Below are 25136 nucleotides of genomic sequence, written 5' to 3' on the forward strand. Positions count from 1 at the left end.
AAAAGCTACAATTCTAGTTTTGACATCTGCTGTCTAGCTGTGCAACTTTCCTTAATTCATTTATGTATATAATTAATGAGTTTGATATGTAACATCGACAGCCTAGGAATCATGCTCTAGGTTCCTTCTTCGGTGCTTTGACTTACCTATAATAATCCTCTTATTCCTCTCTGCTTCTTAGAATCCTGGCCATCCTTCAAAGACCAGTTCCTTCCCCTACCTTTTCCTGATTTCTGCAGTGCATGAATATCTAAATAAACATAGCACTTGATATCTAGACCAGAATGGTACTTATATTTTGCCTTGTGTTGCTTGTTTTCTTTTAAGGCAGATCGCCCCAATTTATTTATTTATTTTTAACGATTTTATTCATGAAGAGGGAGAGAGAGAGAGAGAGAGAGGCAGAGACACAGGCAGAAGGAGAAGCAGGCTCCACGCAGGGAGCCCGATGTGGGACTCAATCCTGGGTCTCCAGGGTCATGCCCTGGGCCGAAGGCTCAACTGCAGAGCCACCCAGGCATCCCAGATCTCCCCAATTTAAATGTATACAAAAGATATCATTTATTTATTTATTTATTATTTTTTTCATTGTTTTTTTTTTTAAGTGTCCTTTCTACTACATTCATAGCTGTGTGTTGGTTGCTTCTTTAAATGGAGCCATGATATCTTCTTCTTAACTGACCTTGGTAGTCCTATTTCACAGCCACAGCTTACTGTAGGACCACATGTAGATCCAATTTGTGTAGGGCAGCTCTAGAGAGACTTATCAGGGTCTTGTTGAGAATAGACGATTTTATTCTTTTAACTAGGAAACATCGAGAGACGGATGAGAGATGAGATAGAAAACCAATAGAGTCCCAAACTGACCATTTTATTTCTCATATTAAAGAACACTGAGGGGCTTCCTTCGTGCAGTAGGCAGTGTATCAGTCTCTTAAAGAATAGTGCTTTGAGTGTGGTTTCATTTATGTCACAAAAAAAAAAAACAAAACAGGAAATGTACAAGTATGTTTCGGAATGGTAGTTGGCTGCGTTACACTCGACAAAATCCGGTGAGAACTGGAATTTGAAAACCGCTGCTCACGCGGTAGTGTAGAGAGGTCTTGACGTTGCTTTGTTTCCCTTCTGAACAGTTTATTGGAGTAAATGATGACTGGATTCTGTCAGAGTTCTGATTAGGAGTCAGCAAGTTGGAGGCGACGGGTAAATGTTCCCCGTCAGCTTCTCACTCATTGTCTTGCAGGGCTGATAGCGGTAAAGCTGGTGTCCAGTCTAACGGTGGCATCTGTGGGGATTAATCAGCTGAAAATGCACACTCGCGTCCGGAGAATAACGCATCCTCCATCAGATACCGTGTTAATTTTAGCCGAAAGCACTCCCACGCTGCACCCCCACTCCCTTGCCACGGTGCCCTCCCACTCTCCGAAGCTGCGCTGGAGACTTGCAACAGACCCGGGTCCCCAGCTCTCTGCTACAACCAAATACCGACGTACTTGGCACGGCGCAGAGGCTCGCGTGCTCGGGAGGGAAAGGGCTTTTGCCCCCCTGGCTCTAAGATTATCCGGGCTCCGCCAAACGGAGCTCTGACTCTCACCGACCTGAACATTAGACAAGTGGGTTGGGTGAGGCGGCACGAAGGAAGCCCACCGCCCAACAACCTGGGCAGCTATAGGAGCGGACCCGCGGCTCGCGACCGCTGACTCAGCTGCGACGACGGAGCTAGCCGCAGCGGCGTAACCAGATCCGGCAGACGCGGCGGCACGCACCGGTCCCGCCGCCCTGCCACCGCGCCGGGCGACCGAGGCCGCAGCCAGGCACGCGACCGACCGCGCCGGGGCCCACCCCGTCCGGCCGCAGGCGAGCTCAGCAAGTTGGCGGCGCGCGGCCCGAGGCCTCAGAGGGGTGGCACGCGGCGGCGGCGGCGGCGGCGGCGGCGCTGACTCAGCCCGGGCTCCCAGCCGGTCCGCAGCAGCCGCAGCAGCCACCCGAGCAGTCGGCGGGGCACGAGGCCACCCCTGCCTGCGGCCCCACCCCGCCGCACCCGAGGCCGCGCAGCGTCACAGAGCGCATGCGTGCCGCGGGGGATGCCGGGAGCGCGCAGTGGCGGCACCGGCGGCGACAGCAGTCACAGCGGAGACTCCAGCGGGGACGCGAGCGGGGCGGTGACCGTGTGGGAGGTGGTCTCACTCCTGGGGAAGCTGCTGGGCACCGTCGCCGCGCTGAAGGTGGTTCTGTACCTGCTCCGGGTGTGCTTAGCGATGGCCTGGAAATCCGGCGGCGCCAGCCACTCGGAGCTAATCCACAATCTCCGCAGTAAGTGCCACCCCCGCCCCGTGTGGGGCAACTGGGCCAGGCTAGGCCCGGACTGGGTCCCCCTGGGCCGCCCGGAACGCTCTGCCTACGCCCCCACCGGTGCGGGCTGGAGGGTACGGCGCGGGCTGGCGCCAGCAGTATCGAACGGCGTGCGCTTGCGATTGCCTCCCCCGGGACCTGTCACTCATTGGCGACGTGGACGGGAAGGGCAGGGAAGGAGCCACCGGCAGCTCGTGGTGGGGCAGGGGCAGGCGTCGCCCCACGGGCCTGGGGGAAGGGCTGCGGCACAGGTGGTGGGGCTGTCACTCGAGTCCGCCGCCTGCTCGGTCGGGTCTGGCGGGCGAGGGGCGTGCCCTGGGGGGGGGGGATGTTGGCCTGACCCGGAGGCTGAGCCGGATCCGAGGCGACCCCACCCTCGACCCCCGCGTCTTTCTCGCCTTCCTCCTCTCTGATAATCGGCCACGCTGCTAGCATTCTCTCCTTCCTATGCTGCCTCCCCCGCCCTCCGTTTTTTCCTCTGGAGGGAGATGCCACCGTCTGATACAGGCGAGGGGAGGGAGGGAAAGATGAGAGTATTGTCATTGCGGATGCTGGGAGAAATTTCTGGGGCAGCTGTCCAGTGGAGATGTTCGCGGGGGACGGAGGAAGAAAGAATCAGAAACGCTCTTCCCGAGAGACTTGTATTTTAGGAGCTTTTAGAGATCCTGGGATCCAACCAACGATTGTGTGTGTGTGTGTGTGTGTGTGTGTGTGTGTGTGTGTGTGTGTGTGGAATGTTCTAGCTTTATTTCAAGGCAGTTTCTTTATATCATTCTCTTTAGTTATTGTATTCCTTCCTTTTACGGTGATTTTAGGGTGGGATGAGTGCTGTGTTACTCTCCTGTTTTTAGGTCGAGATGCGGTGTTGCTGTCTGGTTGGGAGACCAGAAGGACCGCACTCCCTAATACCTTACTTAACTCTAGTCAGAATTCATAGCACTCTGTTTGCCACCGACTTTGCGAATAATCGTACTCTGCCCACGTGGTATTTTTTAATTGTCGTATGTTATTTAGCTTTTCTTGTGCTTGTCATGTTTCCTAATTCGATTTGTAACCTCGTCGAGGGCTAGGACTTTTTTTTTTTGATCTTTGAACTCTCTCAATACTCATTCCTTTTTTCACAAATGCAGTTAAATATACATTATATGCTTGGATCTGTGCTAGGAATACCAAGGTAAGTGAGAGAAATTAATATCCTTGTCTGGCACATGATTAGTACTTAATAGTCATTTGACTTTTTTTTTTTTTTTGCAGTATTTGAAAGTTTTGAAATTGTGTCCTTTGCATTTAGTAACGAAAAATGTTTAGATTTCAAAATTCTGTCAAGCATTGCCAGTGTTCACTTTATGGAAGGATATTTGAGTGGAAGTGGATATTCATATGCTGAGACAGTGTTTTTAAGTGTGATTTAGGTTCCCATGGATTACACATAAGCTCAGTATGTTGTAAATATTTTATTTTATTTATTTTTTATTTTTTTGTTGTAAATATTTTAATAACATTTCTTAAAATGATCTAGTGCCTGCTTTTTCAGTGTACACGTCCAAAACATTCTATGCACAAATTATGATTAAGTAATTTTCCACTGGTAAAGTATCACAGGAGATACTTGGCTATGGCAGAAATTTGTAATCATGCTCTTCATGACTCTTCTTTTGGGGCCAAACTTGTAAGTCAAAACTAGCTCTTTTCCCAGTGGTTTTATAATCATTTTATTGCATCGTGTTATTACTCCTAGCTGAAACGTTTAAGGATGTTTTTCTGTCAGAAAATTTAATAATAAGTATTTGACATACATGGATGTTAATACTGAAAATATTTAATCTTATACTGTATCCATGATTCATGATAGGAGATTAGAGTGCTCAAAATGTGTAGCCTCTTGTGACACTTGTGCAATGTTAGTTTACTTTCTGAATTCTAGCTAATAGACTTCATTTCTATTTATTAGTTTATTATGAAAGTACTATTTTCTCATGTGAGAATTTCAACTGGCACAAAATTTGAAAATTTCTCCCTTTTCCTAGTTATTCTACTGTTGTGTGTTCCTCCTAACTTAAAGGCTTCTAGTTGAATCTTTAGAAAAAGATTAAAGTGTGATTATATCGTGGAATAACTATATTGTACCCTTAAAACTAATATAGTGCTAAACTGTTAACTATACTGGAATTAAAATAAAAGACTTAAAAAAATGTGTTACGTTGATGTTGAACTGAAAAAGGATCTGCAGATCTGAAGAGGAAGCAAATTATAGTTGTACATTAAAAAAAAAGTTCATGATTGCTTTAATTTTAATATTATAATCATATTGAAAATAACTACTGAGTTTTCCTTTTATGAGATGTCATAATAGAAATATGGTTGTGTATGATTTCATAGTTGATAAATCATTTATGGAATATTGTAGAACGTATATGGTATATCTCATAATATTTCATAGCTTATATTATGACAACCACTCTTTTAAAAAAATATTTTATTGATTTATTTGAGAGAGATAGGGAGCGCGTGCACATGGAAGGGGGAAGGGGCAGAGGGAGGAGAAACAGACTTACACAGAGCAGGGAGCCTAACACAGGGCTGGATCCCAGCACCCTGGGATCATGACCTGAGCCGAAGGTGGACGAATGACCAACTAAGCCACTCTGACAACCACTCTTAAGTAACTTAGAACAGTGGTATAAAACTTGAGCATACTTCAGAATCTCCTGGATCACCTGGAGAACTAGTTAAAATACAGATTGCTGTGGCTCAAGAATTTGTATTTTTAAAAAATCGATTAATTCTTTTTAAGTAGGCTCCATGCCCAATGTGGAGTTTGAACTTATAATCCTGAAATTAAGAGTCACATGCTCCACCAACTGAGCCATCCAGGTGCTCCCAGGAATTTGTGTTTTTGTCAGGTTCCTAAGTAATACTGCTACTGGTCTGGGGACCACGCTTTGAGAATCACTAACACAGAGAATTGAAAATTATGAGATTAAACTCTGCCACTGTTTTAGCCAAATTAGTTTTAAGCTTTATAATAAAGTCTTGGGGAAAAAGTGTCTATAACAGTTCTGCTCATTAGAGCTCTCTGTAAAGTCCCCTGTTCAGTATGGTAACCACTAGATATTTGTGGCATTCAGCATTTGAAATGTGGTTAAGACATCAGAGGAACTGGATTTTTTTTTTTTAAGATTTTATTTATTTATTCATGAGAGACACAGAAAGAGAGAGGCAGAGACACAGGCAGAGGGAGAAGCAGGCTCCATGCAGGAAGCCTGACATTGGACTCGATCCTGGGTCTCCAGGGTCACGCCCTGGGGTGAAGGTGGCTCTAAACTGCTGAGCCCTGGGCTGTCCAGGAACTGAATTTTTATATTATTTAACTTAACTTGCCACCTGTGGCTAAGGGCTACCATATTGGACAGTGTAGGTCTATAGAAATGAAGAATATGGTTATTTTATAATTATGAGCTGATAATGTACTCTTAAATTAACTGAAAACAACTATGAGCCTGTTTAATCCAGGAAATGTGACAATTTAAGAAGTAATGCTTAAGTTATAATTTGTTTTATACTTTTATTGGGATAATCTCAAGCCATGGTAAAAGTTTGGAAAAGATGGGGACAGGGGTGGATGATATTGAGAAAGGTGGTCTCCTAGAGCAAAGTGTCTAAACCTGAGCATTTGTAAAAGGTTAACTCTTAATTTGTTAGATTTTAAATGCTATACTGGCCATATAGAACAACTTATTCTTTTAACCTAGTTTTGTTTGTTAAAAAAATTCAATCCATTGCTCTAATATTTCAGTTTTTACTTTGCATTCTTGATTGTGTCATTTTGTATATACTATAATGTTTACAGGATTTGTCAGTCAACTGATATTTAGCTGTCTTCTATATGCCAAACACTAGAGTTACAGCACTGAACAAAACAAATATTCTCTCTTGTAGATTGCTTCTAATGGGAACAGACGAGTTACAATAACTAGTATGTCACATGATAATGTGACAGAGCAGGGAAGGAGGACTGGGAGTGTTGGGTGTGAAGTTTGCAGTTGTGGGAGGGAAGGCCTCAGTAAGGTGTCACTTGAGCAAAGAATTAGTTGAGGGGAAGAAATTCTAGCTAGGCAGATAGAGCCAGGGGACAGGCATTGCAAGCAGAGAAAATTACATGTGCTAGATTTGGATTTCGGGTATTCGAGAAAGATTGGAGTCAAGGATATGACAGTAAGGTTTGGGCCTGGGCAATTGGAATGATTTGCCATTTTCTGAGTTGGAAATAATGAGTGAGTGAGCAGCAGGGACTTTCAGGTGGTGGGGAGGAGGTGTGCAAGGAGGTGTGGGAGAGCAGGAGTTTATTTTTGGGGATGTTGTATTTGAGGTGCTTAGAAGACATTTCAGTGGAGACCTTGAGTAGGCATTTTTTTTTAAGATTTTATTTATTTATCTATGAGAGACACACAGAAGAGAGAGAGAGAGAGAGGCAGAGGGAGAAGCAGGCTTCATGCAGGGAGCCCAACATGGGACCTGATCCCAGGTCTCCAGGATCATGCCCCAGACCGAAGGCGGTGCTAAACCGCTGAGCCACGTGGGCTACCCTTGAGTAAACATTTGGATAAGAATTATGATAATTTGTAATTTTTGTATCCTTATTTATTGCTGCAAATAAATTGGAATAATTTTCTTTTTCTATTTAGTGTCAGTTCTTAGCCACTAATAGCATAACTTGTGGAAAAGACAATATTCCGTTAGTTTTATCATGTGTGTTCATGGGCCAAATAGAACCAGCTAAGAAAATCCTAAGGGATTGTTTTCAAAAATTGGGATTTGATTAAAATCCAGAAAATAGGGCGGCCCGGGTGGCTCAGCGGTTTAGCGCCGTCTTCGGCCCAGGGTGTGATCCTGGAGACCCGGGATCAAGTCCCATGTCGGGCTCCCTGCATGGAGTCTGCTTCTCCCTCTGCCTGTGCCTCTGTGTGTGTGTGTGTGTGTGTGTCATGAATAAATAGATGAAATCTTTTAAAAAAAAAATCCAGAAAATACCTCCTCATTTTTATTTGTTTCAAGTCAATCTTACAGGTACATAAGTAAACTTAGATTGAATAAGATTTAATTTATATGATAAGGGGCTTTGATATCAATGTGTCTACTTAAAACAATTAAAATTAAATGAAATTAAAAATTCAGTTTCTCAGTCATACTAACCATATTTTTCAAGAGCTCAATAGCCACATGAGGCTACAGGCTGCCTGTTAGTGCAGACATAGGCCATTTCCATCATCTTAAGTTCTATCGGACAGCACTAGATCTAGATGTATTATATTACATTCTATTTAATGTGGTCCACATTAAATATACTGTTTCACATATACTGTCCCACATATTTTTATTAGTACTACATTTAGTTTTGGCCAACATGCTTTACAAGTAGCATGTTTTTGTGAAAAAAACAAAAGATTATTAGGGGAGTGATCAAGATGATGAGAGTTGGCATTTTTATATGGTGATTTGATGGGATTGAGGTGGTTTGATTTAGCAATGAGAAAGCTTAAGAGAGCAAGTGTTTAAATATTTTAGGAAATTTGTGTAGTAGAGGGTCAAACCAGGACAAATGGAAGGCAAATTCTGGCTCATTATAAGGAAGTATTCACAAAGCTATCCTAACAAAGAGTTGTCTTTGAAAAATAATGTTTTCTGTCACTGGATATGTTGAAGCAAAGAATGGTTGATCATTTCTCTATAAGGGATATCATAGAAGAGATCTGCCATCAGCTTTGTTTGTGCACTAAACCCCTAAAGATCCTTCCAAATCCAAGATTCTGTGCTTTCAGTTGCATCATGGATTCTGTAAAATCAGCTGTAGAATGTGTGTGATTTAGGAGAGAGCCACAGAAGTTAACATTTGGTTACCTGTATTTTAAAGTTTTGTATAACATTTTAGTTTGTCAAATGTGAGGAGTCCAGGGAACATCCTCCTTTAAGAGATAATGTCAAAATAAATAGTTAACTTGATGTATCTATTAGAGGTGATAGCAGTCCAGGGAAAGATGTGTTTTTTCTTTCTTAATTATCTGACACAGAGTGCTACATTACTTTCAAGTATACAACATAGTGACTCAACAAATCTAGTAAGAAAAATGTATTTTTAAATAAACTCTAGTACTTAGATGATATGCTTTATCATAAGTTGCCAGCCATCATGTGGAATTCTTCTTTGACTATAGTGTGAATTTAAACCTAATCTCTTTCAGACTTTCTATACCAAAAGTATGTCAAGTTCTGCTTACATCTTATTGTTCCTAATCATTCTAGGTAGGAAATAAAAGGTTACCAGTTTGTTCATTTCTTATTGTTTTTCCTGGCATGTTGATAGTTGAGAAGGAATATAGAGTAGATGATTAACAACTGTTTAAGTCACATAAAGTAGAATAATGTAACATAATCTTTTTTTATTGAGATGTAACTTTGTAGCAAGTTTAGAGACACTTGTTTGAAGTCCATGGCAGTGTTCCCTGCTTCATATCAACACAGGCTTTCTTCCTTTTCAGTTCTGCCAGTTGCTTCCGTTCTTCTATTCTCCCAGACTAAAAATCTTGGAGTAGTCATTGATTCTTTCAGACTGTCACCATATTAACTCAGCATTTTTTTTAAGATTTTATTTATTTATTCAAGAGACACACACACAGAGAGAGGCATAGACATGGAGAGAGAAGCAGGCTCCTCACAGGAAGCCGGATGGGGGACTCAGTCCCTGGACTCCGGGATCATGCCCTGGGCTGAAGACAGATGCTGAACCGCTGAGCCACCCAGGCATCCCTAACTCAGCAGTTCTTATGGATACCTTTCCTAGCCATCGCTTCTACTGTATTTTCTTTGGTACTCTTCCAGCCTTAGTCCACACTTGGAATGATACACCTCCACGTGTCTGATAGGTTGTCACATTCTCAGTGTCCCTCCCCTCAGCTCTGTTCTACACATTATGCAGAAAGTCACTTGCCTGCCCAGGCTTCCTGTTGCTTACTGTATTAAATGTAAACACCTCTTGCTTAGCTTTCAGGCCTCTTTAGGGTATTATACAGCCTATTCCCATGCTCCAACTCTAATCCTATTCTTCAGACTGATCTTGTTTTCCTCTTCAGATACTGTGTGCATTACGGTACCTGTTCAGCTGCTATAACAAAGACCAAAATAACAATGGCTTAAACAAAATCAGTTTCCATCTCCTGTAACAACCCAAGTATAAGCAATTCAGAGCTAATAGTGTGGTTCCACAGTGTTGAGGACCTGGGTTCCGTCTCTCTTGTGCTTCCTAAAGTCTTCCCCTCATCTGAAAGGTTGAAGATAGTTTACCTCCATCATTTCCATATTCTAGCCAGTGGGGAGAAGAATGGGAAAAGAGAAAAACCTCCATTCCTTTCTAAGGGGATGATCTGGAAATTGCATACAAATTTCTGTGTATGTTCCATTGACAAGAACTTTATTGTAAGACTACACATAACTACAGAGAGGCTAAGTAATGCACCCAGTTAAAATTCTACCACTGTGAAGGAAAAGGAGTCCCCTGCCACATCTTACATCGTGCTAATTGGAGGGGTCTGTGTGTATGTGTATTGTGTATATATCTATATAAATCATACTGTTTGTATGAGGAGAATTAGGTTAGGACAAGGTTAGGTGGAACCCAACATGGGGCTTGAACTAACCACCCCAAGATCAAGACCTGAATGGAGATCAAGAGTTGGACACTTTAACCAACTGAGCCACCCAGGTGCCCCAAAATTAATTTTTAGTCAAGTAATATATGGACATGGTTAAAAGATAAAATCATACAGAAAGGCTTCTATTGAAAAAAAAAATAATTGTTTGGCTCCATTCCTCTCCACCTCTAGACTCATTGCGTAGAGGGAACCACTTTTAACTATTTTTTTAAAAGTTTTTATTTATTTATTCATTAGAGAGACAGAGAGGGAGGGAGAGAGGCAGAGACACTGGCAGACGGGATCCCTGGGTGGCGCAGTGGTTTGGCGCCTGCCTTTGGCCCAGGGCGCGATCCTGGAGACCCGGGATCAAATCCCACATCGGGCTCCCGGTGCATGGAGCCTGCTTCTCCCTCTGCCTGTGTCTCTGCCTCTCTCTCTCTCTCTCTGTGTGACTATCATAAATAAAATAAAAATTAAAAAAAAAAAAGACACTGGCAGAGGGAGAAGCAGGCTCCATGCAGGGAGCCTGATTAACTACATTTTTTGGTTCTTCTGGTGATTATCTTCATGTCTTTAAATCATGTGGTTAGTCACTACTTGTTTTATCAGCTTTAGACATTTTCTGTTAACCTTCTGCCGAGATGGATTAGTATGTACACCCTGCACGCCCACCCTTCCCCCATATAGTTATACTTTTTTGCTTCCTTTTTTGTGGTTACCTTAAGTAATATACTTTAACCTCCGTTTCTTGTTCCATAATGTGTAAACTAACACTACCTCTGGTAACCCTTCTACTCTGAAAGAAAAGATACTAGGAGTTCTCCCTCTGATTTCCCAACTTATTAGTGGCTCTTTTACATTGTCAAAGTTGATGATTTTCATTTTGTTCTGAGCAGTAAATAAGTTCAGATTTTGTTGATTTTTTAAGTGCTGAAAATCACTAGTTATTGATTGTATGGCTATGTCAGCATTTGGCTGGGTTATGTAGTCAGCTGTGAGTTTATTCCCTGCTTTCTGTTTCTAATATCGTAGATCCCTCCACTATTGTAGAGGAATAGATATTTTTCCTTGTTTTTACATTCAATCAGTTGCTTGAAATCATGTCATAAATCATGATTCTTACAGCATTTTTTTTCTGCACCCTTCCCCATCCTTCAAGTTGAGAGAAACAGACATCTTTACATGGTTCTTTTCAAGTTTTTTATTACTTGGCTTATGGCTTGAATTCTATTGCATTTTCCTTTTTGAATCCTACTAACTTCTCCTTTGGATCTATTGCATATTTGGACCAATGTTAGCCGTTATTATAATTATTTAATTTAATTAAGGCCCTTGGTCCCTAGAGTGCAAGAAGATTGGGTATGAGTGGTTCTAAAGCTGTTCACTATTTCAGAAAGACTAAGGATAATCATACACTTACTTGTAATTAGGCTATATATGAGAACTAAAACATTAAATTATTTTGCTGTTCAATAAAAATATTTCAGGGAGCTGGCAGTTGTATACGTCAAATTACCAAACATGGCAAAATAAGTTAATAGCTTAGTAAATGTAGCTTATTTTAGGCATCTTTCAAAATGCAGAATTGGGGGCAAAAATAAAAAGCATCTTGTGTTGAAAATTTTGGAAACCACCCAGTAATGGCCTAATAGAGCTTGATTCTGAGCCTTGATGTGTACAGCTTTTTAATAAATAGTGACATGCTTTTAAAAACCATTTAGGGGGCACCTGGGTGACTCAGTCAGTTAAGTGTCTGACTCTTGATTTCAGCTCAGGTCATGAACTCACGGTTGCTGGGCCTGGAGCCTGCTTAAGTTTCTCCCCTTCTGTTGCACATTCTCTTTCTCTTAAAAACAAACAAACAAACTGTAATTTGAAAAATTTGACAAGTACAGTTGTGTAACCAACACTAATGATATAGAACAGGGGTCAGCAAACTACAGCCTTCAAGCCAATCTGTTCTTTTGTCTGTATTTATTGATAAAGATGTATTTTTTTTATTTTAGAGAAAGAGCACACATGTGTGGGCAGGCCAGGGGAGGGGCAGAGGGAGAGAGAGAATCCTGAAGCAGACTCCTGACCGAGCATGAAGCCCAATGTGGGGCCCAATCCCAGGACATTGAGCCACCAATTCAGGACCTATTTAACTTCCCAGGCATCCTTATTGTCTGCTTTTAGAAATAAAGATTTATGTTAACACAGCCTTTTTTGATATTGTTTGTGGTTGTTCCCATACTACTTTGATAGAGGTGAGTTGTTTCAACAGAGAGTTTTTGGCCTGCAAAGCCTGAAATATTTACTATTTGGACTTTTATGTAAGCTTGCTAATCTCTAATATAGTTCTTTTTCCTCGTGCCCTTTTGCAATTAATCTACTCCTTTTATCTCTAGCAGTCATAGATCAGCCTTCTGCCATTATGGTTTTGACTTTTCTAGAATTTGATATAAATGGAACCATATAGTATATAGTCTCCTTATGTGGCTTCTTTTACTGAGATTAGTACTTTTGAGATTTATCCATGTTGTTGAATGTATTGGTAGTTTGTTTTTTCTTTTTTTATTGTTGGGTTTTAATTTTTTTCTTTTAGTAAGCTCTATGCCTTAAACTTAGGCTTAAACTCTCTCTCTCACGAGGCTTAAACTCATGACCCTGAGATCAAGAGTTGCATGCTCTGTGTACCAAGCCAACCAGATGTCTCAGTAGTTTGCTTCTTTTAATTGTTGATTTGTCTTTCTTTCTTTCTTTCTTTCTTTCTTTCTTTCTTTCTTTCTTTCTTTCTTTCTTTTTCTTTTCCTTTTTTCTTTTCTTTCTCTTTTCCTTTCCTTTCCTTTCCTTTCTTTTCTTTTCTTTCCTTTCTTTTCTTTCTTTTCTTTTCTCTTCTCTTTCTTTCAGAATGAGTATGCAGAGGGGCCAGGCAGACAGAGAGAGGGAATCTCAAGCAGACTCCCCCACTGAGCGTCAGACCTATTCTGGGGCTTGATCCCAGGATCCTGAGATCATGACCTGAGCCAAAACCAAGAGTCAGATGCTTAACCAACTAAGCCAGACAGGCACCCTTGCACTTTCTTTTTTTGAATTTTCTTGAAAATGTTGCTTCATTCTTGTTTTGCTTTGAATTTTGCTCTTAGGAAATCTGATGGTTGCCTAATTTTTTTTTAACTCTTCTTAAGTAATTCGAATTTTTTGCCTTGAGGCTCTGAGGGTTTTTTCTATGCCTTTAAAGTCTGAAAAAGTTTTTGTTGTTGTTGTCATTTGTTTTAGAGAGAGTATACCTTGGACTTGGGCTTGGGGTGGGGTGGGGGAAGAGGAAGGGCAGAGGGAGGAGGAGAATCTTAAGCAGGCTCCATGCCAAGTGCAGCTCCATCTTAGTACCCTGAGATCATGACCTGGGTTGAAATCAAGAGTTGGATGCTTAACCAACTGAGCTACCAGGTGCCCCGAAAGTCTGATAGTTTTATTAGTAAATGTCATGAGCTTGATTTTTTTCCTGGTGATAGTTTTACATACTGCCTGCAGTTTTCTTGAAATATAGTTTTATTTTTTATTTTATTTTATTTTTTTAAAGATTTTATTTATTCATGAGAGACACACACAGAGAGAGAGAGAGAGAGGCAGAGACATAGGCAGAGGGAGAGGCAGTCTCCATGAAGGGAGCCCAGTGTGGGACTTGATCCCAGGACTCCAGGACCACACCCTGAGCCAAAGGCAGACGCTCAACCAGTGAGCCACCCAGGTGTCCTTAGAATATAGTTTTAAAATTATTGTTTCCATTTAATCAGCTGAAATGTTTAAAAAAAATTTTTAAGATTTTATTTATTCTTTAAGATTTTCTTTATTTGACAAAAGAGAGAGTGCATGAGAGCACAAGCAGGGGGAGTAGGAGAGAGAGAAGCAGGCTCCCCACTGAGCAGGGAGGCAGATGCAAGGCTCCATCTCAGGACCCTGGGATATATGACCTGAGCTGGGATGATGACATGAGCTAAAGGCAGATACTTAACCTACTGAGCCATCCAGGTGCTCCTTATTTATTTATTTGAGAGAGAGAGAGAGCATGAGTAGGGGAAGTAACAGAGGGAGATGGAGAATAAGACACCCCACTGAGTGTGGAATCTGACACAGGGCTCAATCCCAGGACCCTAGGATCACAGCCTGAGCCAGTCACATACTTAACCAACTGAGCCACCTAGCCCCACCCCCCTTTTTTTAAAGATATGTTTATTCATCAAAGACACAGAGAGAGAGAGAGAGAGGCAGACACACAGGCAGAGGGAGAAGCGGGCTTCATTCAGGAAGCCCAATGTGGGACTCGATCCTGGAACCCTGGGATCACTCCCTGAGCCAAAGGCAGATACTCAACCACTGAGCCACCCAGGTGTCCTTGTTGATTTTTTAAAAATATTTTGTTTATTTATTTAATTTTTAAAAGATTGATTGATGATAGACACACACACACAGAGAGAAAGAGAGGCAGAGACACAAGAAGAGGGAGAAGCAGGCTCCATGCCGGGAGCCCGACGCGGGACTCAATCCCGGGACTCCAGGATTGCGCCCTGGGCCAAAGGCAAGCGCTAAACTGCTGAGCCACCCAGGGATCCCCTATTTATTTATTTTAGAGAGAGCTTATGAGCAGAAGTAGAGTGGAGGAGCAGAAGGGGAGGGAGAGCGAGGGAGAAAAAATCTCAAGTGGACTCCATGATAAGCTTGGAGCACGAGTGGGGGCTCAATCTCATGGCCCAGAGACCATGACCTGAGCCAAAACCAAGAGTTGGATGCTCAATCCGCTGAGCCACCCAGGTGCCCCTCAGCTGAAATGTTTTGATGTGCATTTTGTTTTCTTTTTATAATATCTTTGAATGGAGTTGGGCTTTTTTCTTTTTCCTGTTTTTAGACATTTTGTGGACACAGTTCCAGAGCACCTTTTTTCAGTATAGTGACTTGCAGTTTCTTTAAAGGATGGTGATGTGTTGGTATTAGTGCTGGGAAAAGGGGAGAGGTCGGCACATCTTGCTCTGTTTCTGCCGGATCCTTAATTATCTTTTCCCTTCATTCCTGCACCAAAAGGCATCATCCTTTCCCTATTTTCTTTTGATTCTCCCCCAGAATCAGAGCCTCTCATGATTGCTACTCCTAGTCTCATTAAAATTTTTTAAGATTTTTAATTTATTTACGAGAGAGAGAGATTGAGCGAGCAAGTGGAGGAGCAGAGGGAGAAGGACAAGCAGACTCCACACTGATTGTGGGGCCCAACATAGGGCTTGGTCTTAGGACCCCAAGATCACAACCTGAGCCAAAACCAAGAGCTGGACACTTAACCACCTGAGCCACCCAGGTGCCCTCATTGAATTTTTTTAAAAAACAGCTTTACTGGGCAGCCTGCGTGGCTCAGCAGTTTAGCACTGCCTTCAGCCCAGGGTGTGATCCTGGAGACGTCGGGCTCCCTGAATGGAACCTGCTTCGCCCTCCTGCCTGTGTCTCTGCCTCTCTTTCTGTTTCTCATGAATAAATAAATAACATCTTTTAAAAAAACTTTACTAAAGTATACTTTTATACTATATAATTCACCCATTTAAATTGTAAAATTATCTTATTTGTATTATTCTCAGCATGTATCATTGTGTCTGGTGTGTTTTAGACAGTCAGTAAACATACTGAGTGAACTAATAAGGGCTTTACTGAATAATAACTGTGTGTGGTACCAAGAGGGTTATTCAAGTTTAACGTCTTCTATTTAATATCAAAGAACTTATAGTTTATTGGGAGAGCCAAATATAATCCTTATTGACCTTACTTTACTTCTTGAAAAATTTCTTTTCACTTGGGCTTTGTAACGGTTTATCTATTTTCATCTACCCTTGTGGCTGCTTTTTGTCATAATCTTTTAAGGTTCCACTTCCTTTGCATATCTCGTCAGGATTCACTTTTGTTTTTCTTCTCTGTGTATCTTCCCTGGCCTCTTGAGTTCACTTCCATTGCTTCACTTCCCATCTACATGACTAGAAGTCTGTATCACTGTCTTAGATCTCTTTCCTGAGCCCCAGATCTACGTGTTCAGTAGACTGACTCTGCAAATCTCTACTTGTATGGTTTATAGTCACTAACTGAATAAGTTACGCTTCTCCTCCTTAACTCTGAGCCTTCTCCAGGATTTCACAAATCAGTGTCTGATATCAGCGTCTCAGCCATTACCCAGAGCTAGTTAGGTATATATTACCTATTAAATAAAACTCAAATCCTTCTACATTTCTTCCTCCTTAATGTCATCACTGAAGACCAGGCTGTGTTTACCTGGGCAATTGCAGCAACTTCCAGTCTTGCTCTCTTCCAGGCCAGTCTCTGCAGTACAGGCATAATAATTATTCTAAAGTACATCTAATCATCTCACTCCTAGCTTAAAATTTTTGCCTCATTCATTTCAGAAAATGGAATCATCAAAACAGATAAAGTATTTGAAGTAATGCTGGCTACAGACCGTTCCCACTATGCAAAATGTAATCCTTATATGGATTCTCCACAATCAATAGGTAAGCTCTGGATTTCTGAAAATGCCACATTTTTACTCATTTACTGTATAATTTTTGTTAAGTAAAAATAGATTGGAACACAAATATTTATCTATTACTACCTTGCTAGTTTGAATTTTATGCCTCAGTTAAATGTCATAATCCCAAACATAGCCATTTCAATAAAATGATGTTATGTATGAAGTACCTTTTCTATTTTTTCAAACTGCATGTAATATATATAGAGAATATTTTAACATTTTTTTAAGATATACTTTTAATGAAAATTTAAGTTTAAGCTGAGTGCTAAGTTTTCTTTAGGGCCTTAATGTTGACTAAAGCTGTTTTTCACATTAATATTAGTTTTATAAATCAATATTAAAGGAAGTAAATGTAATTAAGTGGTTACTGACTTCTCTGCTTTACTTGCCCTGAATTTTTAGGTTTGTGCTTGGTTTTAGAAAATTCGATATTTAACTCCTTCTCCTGAAGCAGGTTTTGCTGAACTGCTGAGCCTTGGCAGTGGGCGCCTTTGAGGCTTAGAAGGGCCTCAGGATTCAGTCAGCCAGCTGCCATACTTTCTTCTTTTGAAGCACTATGACAGTCAGCAAAGAAGATCCTGGGGAGCTTCTGAACCCCGAAGGCACCTGCTACCACCGCTCAGTGAAAATTGCTTCAGATGCAGAAGCAGGTAAATAAGTTTTGAGAAAGCAGCACTGGAAGAAAAAGCTTGAAAGCTAAAAACTAAGAAAAGATTGTAAATTACCACCAGGTGATAGTATACAGAGTAAGTTGAGGTCGTTTATTAGTCTCTTAAGCTGCTTCGTTTGCCAGTTGCTCAGTAAGTTGCCAGAAATATGAAGCAATTTAATTTTCAGAGATTTTGCATATTTATTATATGTGGAAGTTTATTTTCTTTTTATAAACCCTGAGAGAGGGACACCTGTGTTGCTCAGTGGTCGAGCATCTGTGTTCGGTTCAGGGCATGGTCCCAGAGTTCCAGGATCAAGTCCCACATCAGGCTCCCCTTGAGGAGCCTGCTTCTCCCTCTCCCTGTGTCTCTGCGTTTCTCTCTCTCTCTGTGTCTCTCATGAATAAATAAATAAAAATCTTAAAAAAAAACAAACCCAGAGAGAGAAATCAAGTCATAAACTTACCAACTCAACTTCTTGACATTCTCACTTTCTTAGCTAACTCTATGGGAGAAGAAATTTTCAGAAATAGTGGGAGTGTTATACTAGATGAGCACATTAGGCTTTGGCAGGATTGTATTTTCTCATTTTAACTAAGCTTCTTGACAGTACTCTAAAATGCAAAATAAAAGTTTTATTTCCTTGAGATCATAAAAATAAAAAAATATTACTATGAAACAGAATTTGTAGATGTTAGAAAAGGAGTTACATGGAGTGTCTGGTATGTTTTTGCAGCTGAGTATGTCAGTAGTTTTCTTCTTCTTTTGCAGGTTTCCAAGCAACAATCAGTGCTCCACACATGGTAAGTTAACTTTGGTCCTTTGGGTATGAGTGGATCACATTTTTCCTGTAAGATTGTTTTCTTCAGTAAAAAACGTTTAAAAAGTTAAACTTTTAATTGGATCAGTTTTATCATCTATGAGTTATGTAGATGGGTAATGAACCTCTTGTTCTTAATATATAGTATATAGAGGAAAGTCTTCTTGGTAGAAATAGTCATTAAAGTTTTTGTTGGTTGTCATTAGTATCTAGTCACATAAAAATTGGATATAAAAGGTTATTTAGTGATGAAAAAATTAAGGAAGAGAATATTTGGGACACCTGGGTGGCTCAGTGGTTTAGTGGCTGCCTTTAGCCCAGGGCGTGACCCAGGATCGAGTCCCACATTGAGCTCCCTGCATGGAACCTGCTTCTCCCTCTGCCTATGTCTCTGCCTTTCTCTCTCTCTTTCTCAGTGTCGCTCATGAATAAATAAATAAAATCTTTAAAAAAAAAAAAAAGGAAGAGAATATTTTAAATAATATGGATATATTGTAGAAATCTCAAATTGAATATTATTTCTTAACTTATTTGGAAAATTCATTAGGGTCTGGTCAAGTATAGCAGCTATGAAGTTCTGTACCTTTGAAAAGAACCTATTTTAAGTTATCTAGCACTTTTAATCTGTTGGGAATTTTCTTGGGTTTTAAATGTCAGTTATTTGAATGAGTATTCTGTTAGTTTTTGGGGAGAAGAACAATAGCTTTCTCATTCTCTGAAAGTATTTGGGATTGGAGAAGCTCTCATTTAAAGAGAAAGCCTTCTTTATATTAAGATAAATTCATGAACACCTGGGTGGCTCAGCGGTTGAGCATCTGCCTTTGGCTCAGGGTGTGATCCTGAAGTCCCAGGATCGATTCCCACATCGGACTTCCTGCATGGAACCTGCTTCTCCTTCTGCCTAGGTCTCTGCCTAGGTCTTTGCCTCTCTTTCTCTCACTCTCTGTGTCTGTCATGAATAAATAAATAAAATCTTTAAAAAAAGATAAATTAACATGTATATTATGATGAACTGGTAATTATACTAGATGAAAATAGGAAAAATATTTGTAAACATTAAATAGAAATTACACTTTTAAAATTTATTTTTATTTATATTTTAAAGATTTATTTATTTTAGTAAGAGAGTATGAGCTGGGGAGAGGCTGGGGGGCATAGAGAGAGAGAAAGAGAGCCAGACTCTGCTGAGTGTGGAGCCCAATGTGGGGCTGGATCTGATGACCTCTGAGATCATGAGCTAAGCTGAAATCAAGAGTCAGATGCTTAACCAACTAGGGCACCATCCAGGTGCCCCTAGAAATGACTTTTTAATATGTGACAAAAGTCAAGCCATTAAAACCATGGTATATTTTGCAACATAAGAATTTAGGAATTCTGCAGAGAAAAAAATGTTGTAAGCAAAATTAAAAGAAGAAAAACTGAGGAAAGTATTTGTAATACATGTAACAACCTAGGGTTAATTTTCATATACAAGTGTTGGTGTGCATTTTATAAATTAAGAAGCGTGAAAGACTGGGAAACCCAAAAGAATATAGGTAAAGTACAAGAATGATAGTTCATAGAAAAAGAAATACAGATGATGTTAACATTTAAACAAATTTTTAAAAATGTCATTTACATTAATATTTATATACACCCAGGTGCCCCAAAGATTTTATTTATTGGACAGAGAGAGAGCACAGGCGGGAGAAGCAGCAGACAGAGGGAGAGGGAGAAGCAGCTTCCCCTCTGAGCCTGGAGCCTGACTCGGGGCTCAATCTCAGTACCCTGGGATCATGACCTGAGCCAAAGGAAGACTCTTAACCAGTTGAGCCACTCAGGCATCCCTCACTTTTTTGTGTTTTTTAACCATGGAATAGGAATGTGTGTGTGTGCGCGCGTGTGTGTATTTTAGGATTTATTTACTTATCTTGATTTATTTACTTATCTTAGAGAAAGAGTGTGCGTGTGCACAAGCAGGGGGAGGGGCAGAGGGAGAGAGAGAATCCCCAAGTAGATTCCCCTTTGAGTGAGGGAACCCAATGCAGGGTTCCCTAGAACCTTGAGATTATGACCTGAGCCAAAATCAAGAGTCAGAGGCTCAACCAACTGAGCTACCCAGGTGCCCTAAGAATGTTTTTTTAAATATGTTAACTATTCAAAGAAATGATTATAAAAATTGTAATCTTAAGATTCCTGCAAGCAGTTTGAACTACTACTTGAAATAAAAGATTTATATAGAAACATTAATTTAATTCTAAAAGTTAGTTTGGAGAATTGGTACCCCACATGTTTGGGAAGTTGACTGGAGGGGTGAGTCTTCAGCTATTAAAGAAAATACTGTATGCCATTTTTCCCGCCTGAAGCTTGGTGCTGAATATTTAGTTCGCTGCCAAACAAAACATGGCAGTAGCTCCGTGGCAAAGGATGCATTTTTCAACAACAAAAAGAAATAACCAATTTAGTAAGCTATTATAATTCACATACTATAAAATTCATCCTGTTAAAGTCTATAATTCCATAGGTTTTAGTCTATTTAGAATTGTGCAAATAGCACCACTATCCAATTTCAGAACATTTTTCTCACATCGAAAAGAACGCTGTTACCCATTAGCAGTGAATTCCCATCTCTCCTCTGCCTAGGTCCTGGTGACCACTAATGTGCTTTTTGTTTCTATGTCTCTTTTGGACATTTTGCATAAATGGAATCATACAAAGTTATGGCATTTTGCCAATGGCTTTTTATACTTTGCAATATCTCCAAACTTTCTGTTGTAGGATGTATCTCTAATTCATTTCTTTTTATAGTGAATGATATTCCATTGTGTAGATATACCACACTTTGCTTGTCAGTTGATGAACATTAAGTTGTTCCCACTTTCAAGCTACTGTGAAAAATGCTACTCTGAACATTAATGTACAGGTTTTTGTGTATGCATATATTTTCAATTCTTAGGAGTGGGATTGGTAGATCATACAGTGATTCTATATTTAGCATTCTAAGGAACTGTCCAAACTTTTTTCCAAATGGCTACACTGTTTTACATTCCCACCAGCAAGGAACAAATGGGGACTCCAGTTTCTCTACTTTCTTGTCAACAATTGTTATTATATGCTTTATTTTATCCATCCTAGTAGCTGTGAAGTAGTATTGTGGTTTTGATTTGCATTGCTCTAGTGGTTATGATGTTAAGCATCCTTTCAAGTGCTTATTGACCATTTGTGTATCTTCTTTGGAGAAGTGTTTATTCATATCTCTTTTCATTTCTTATTTGGATTGTCTTTTAATTGTTGAAAAGGATGCATTTAAAACAGTTCTTATTGTGGTATAATGGATATAACACAAAAGTTATCATCTCAGCCTTTTTTTTTTAAAGATTTTATTTATTTATTCATGAGACACAGAGAGAGGGGCAGAAACATAGGCAGAGGGAGAAGCAGGCTCTCTCTGAGGAGCCTGATGCGGGACTCGAACCCAGGATCCTGGGATCAGGACCTGAGCCAAAGGCAGATGCTCAACCACTGAGCACCCCCGGTGCCCTCTCAACTGTTTTTTAAGTGTATTGCTTAATAGTGTTAAATACATTGATATTGTTGTGTAACCAATCTCCAGAACTCTTATCATCTTGCAGAACTAAAACTCTACCCATTCAACAATAATTTCCCATTCCTTGCTTTCCCCAGCCCCAGGTGACCACCATTCCACTCTCTCTATGAATTTGATTACTCTAGATACCCTCTAAGTGGAATCACGCCGTATTGTTTTTTATGACTAGTGTATCTCACTTAGTGTCACATCCTCCAGGTTCTTCCATGTCATAGCTTGTATTAGAATTTTCTTATAAAAGAATGCATTTTAATTACTTATGTATCCTTATTTGTATCTCTTAATAAGGAAAATGTGTGTATTAATGTGTATATATATAGTCACACAGTACATCTATACATATGTGGGTATGTACAAACAGTAATAATCCTTTGATGCTTGCTGAACCAGAATGTGAGTAGAATAAAATAGTATTAATTATATGAACAAACATTTGTGATTTTTGCATCATTTATTGTATAGATATTAGAAGTATTTTTTTTTTCATCTTAGAAGTATTAAAAGAAACAAAGTGAGGAGCAAAGAGAAATGACATCTGTGTAATGAACTTTTAAATCACAGAGTTGGGGGATCCCTGGGTGGCTTAGAGGTTGAGCGCCTGCCTTCGGCCCAGGACATGATCCTGGAGTCCTGGGATCGAGTCCTGCGTCCAGCTCCCTGCATGGAGCCTGCCTCTCACTCTGCCTGTGTCTCTGCCCTTCTCTCTTCTCTCTCTCTCTCTCTCTCTCTCTGTTTCTCATGAATAAATAAAATCTTAAAAAAAATAAAAATAAAAATAAAAAAATAAGTCACAGACTTGCTTGGAAGTATCTACAACCCTGGAATATTTTCCAAAGTCTTAAATGAAAATGTGATATATGCTTTGGGCAAGAGATTAAAAGTAATCTGTTAAAATAGCATCTTGAGGGCCCTGAGCACATTTAGCATATAGATATTGAATCCTAAATATCATTTCTACTCCCCTTGGAGAAGTGACCAAATTTTGGAAGGTGAGGAAGTACTCAGAGATTGATGGGGTGATATTGGAAGGACATAGGAGCAGGTTTGAAGAGACTACCAGAGGCCAAATTGGAGATAATTTGAGAATTGAAAAATGATAGATAATGAAGATAATGGATTGTAACACTGTGAATTAAGAAACAAAAATTCATGAATTCGTAGAGATTTTTTTAAAAAGGCAAGACGGAAAAAAATGAAAAACAGAAGAATGTCAGTTAATACATATGGAGGGAATAATAGAACCTTTAAAAAAATCACTATTTAAAAATCATCAATATGATTGAATTGGGCAGAAATCATCAATCTAGAACAATTTAGAGGAAGGTTGTTGGGGAACAAAAATGTTCATGTAGTCTTAGATGATTATTCTACATAGGACTTATTAATTACAAAGAGAAAATTATGCCTTTAAGATAAGAGTAATCTAAATTGTTACCATATTTAACTGAATGGTTGAGCTTGGCAGGTCCAGAGATGAGGTGACCCAACATTATGTGCTTCCTGATGTGATGCAGTGGGAGGTGCACAGCAAGCCTTAGGTGCTGTTCTTGCTACGTCTTTGATCTGAATCTAATCATGAGGAAATTCACACATCTAGAATATAGGGTATTATGTGGGACAGCTAGACAGGACTCCCTAAAGGAGTCTGTTTTAAAGAACAGAGAAGTGGTAGGTACAGGAGAATTGAGGGGAGAATATTTTATATTGACAAATGCAATGCATAAACCTTGAACAGTTTTAAAGGACATTTTGGGGACAGTTGAAATTTGAGTATGGTACATATATTAGATGACACTGAATTGATGATTTTCTTGAGTGTATTAATGGTGATGTGGTTGCAAAGGGAAATGTCCTACTTTTTTGGCAGTTTCATGCTGAAGTATTTTGGAATGAAGTATCGTGATGTCCACAGCCTATTTTCAGATGGTTTGATAAAACAGCTGGCACAATATATAAAGTTGGTGACTGTATATAAGGAAAAAAAGAGTATTCAATGTATTTGTGGATTTAAAATTTTTCATAATTATAAAAAAGAACATTTAAAAAACGTAGTTTTGGGATTTAGAGATAAACGTGTTATCCAGAAAATAATAGGTAGGGTGATAAAAGCATTAAAAAATCTAATAATTGTGATTGAAGGCCTTGACATTTTAAATCGAATGAGGCTTTAATAATGGCTCAGTGATAGTCCCCTTAAAAAAAAAATCTTATACAAACTTCGTACTGAAAAAAATATCCCTAAGGGTTTTTTGGGATTAAGATGGTACAGTACTGCCTATAGATTAAAGAAGTCCAAGGTCCTTTGATTTCTGAATCATGAAAGCCAGATATTGCAGGAGTTATTTTGTTTCTTTGATTAATTCCCTATTTTTCCAGTCTAATACTTGTTATCTTATTAATTCTAAACCTTATAACTGATTAAAAGTCTGATGAAAGCTACTTTTGATGCTTTATCCAGAACTCTTTTTCATAGCACTAGTGTTTTTCACTCTTTTTTTGTTTTGTTTTGTTTTTCACTCTTTAGACAAGAGCCTCTCTTGTAGAGCAATCTATATGAAAAATAGTTAAAGTTAGTTCTCTCTTACTCTTTTCCTAAAACATACCCATCCCTCAGTTTACATCTTTGTGTTATCCCTAAAGGGCTTTTGTGGAACCTTAATGACTCTCTGGAACACTGTTTGAAAATCTTAGGATTGTGTGTAGTATCTATTAAAGGCCTTTTTCCCTTCTTACATTAGTTGTGGCATAGTAGTCTTAACTTTTTAACTTTTTTATATGGAAAGTTTCCAACACCACATATACAAATAGAATAATAAAATGAACCCTCATGTAGCCATCATCACCTTTAATAATTACCCACAATTTGTTAATCTTGTTTTTATCTTTGTCTCTCTCTTGCTGAACTATTTAAAAACAAACCTCAAGCATAATATTATTCACCCCTAAATATTTAAATATAAATCCAATGACTTTGAAAACATGGCAATACTGTATCATACCTAATGGTGTTCCTTAGTATGTTATTATCTTAAACATAGTTCATGCTCAGACTGTACTAGGTGTTTCAAAAAAAACTTTTATGGTTGATTTGCTTAAATAAGATCCAAACAAGGTCCAGACACTGCAGTGAGTGTCTGACTCTTGGTTTCAGCTCAGGTCCTGATCTCAGAGTCATGAGTTTGAACCCTATGTTGGGCTCCACACTCAATGCAGAGTTTGCTTAAGTTTTTCGTTCTGTCTCCCCCTCCCCTCTACTCTCCCTCCTTTTCCCTCTCTCAAATAAATAAATCAGTCTTAAAAAACAACAACAAAACCTGTCCATTTGTCCTGTAGAATTTCCCATATTCTAAACTTGGTTAATTGTTTCCTGTGGAATTTAACTTAATCCCTCCTACCCCCTTTTTCAAGAACACTGCCTAATGGTTCTTTCTGTTCCATCACATCAGGGGGAGCATAATGTCTTATCATTTACTTTTAGTGATTGGAATAAATAGTCTTT

At 39.7% G+C, this 25136-nt stretch overlaps 1 protein-coding gene across 3 annotated transcripts in view; it reads left to right on the plus strand.

Annotated features, from left to right (window-relative positions):
• The first annotated feature begins 2069 nt into the window (after positions 1-2069).
• PCMT1 (protein-L-isoaspartate (D-aspartate) O-methyltransferase) overlaps positions 2070-25136 on the plus strand; it is a 42766-nt gene continuing 19699 nt past the window's right edge. For all 3 annotated transcript variants that reach the window (XM_055311051.1, XM_055311049.1, XM_055311050.1), the window contains exons 1-3: positions 2070-2313; positions 16457-16561; positions 18003-18034. In XM_055311051.1, coding sequence (XP_055167026.1) covers positions 2085-2313; positions 16457-16561; positions 18003-18034 — 366 coding nt within the window. In that variant the 5' untranslated portion in view covers positions 2070-2084. The remainder of the gene's footprint in view (positions 2314-16456; positions 16562-18002; positions 18035-25136) is intronic.

Source organism: Nyctereutes procyonoides, unplaced genomic scaffold (assembly GCF_905146905.1).
Source record: "Nyctereutes procyonoides isolate TBG_1078 unplaced genomic scaffold, NYPRO_anot_genome, whole genome shotgun sequence".
NCBI classification, from domain to species: domain Eukaryota; kingdom Metazoa; phylum Chordata; class Mammalia; order Carnivora; family Canidae; genus Nyctereutes; species Nyctereutes procyonoides.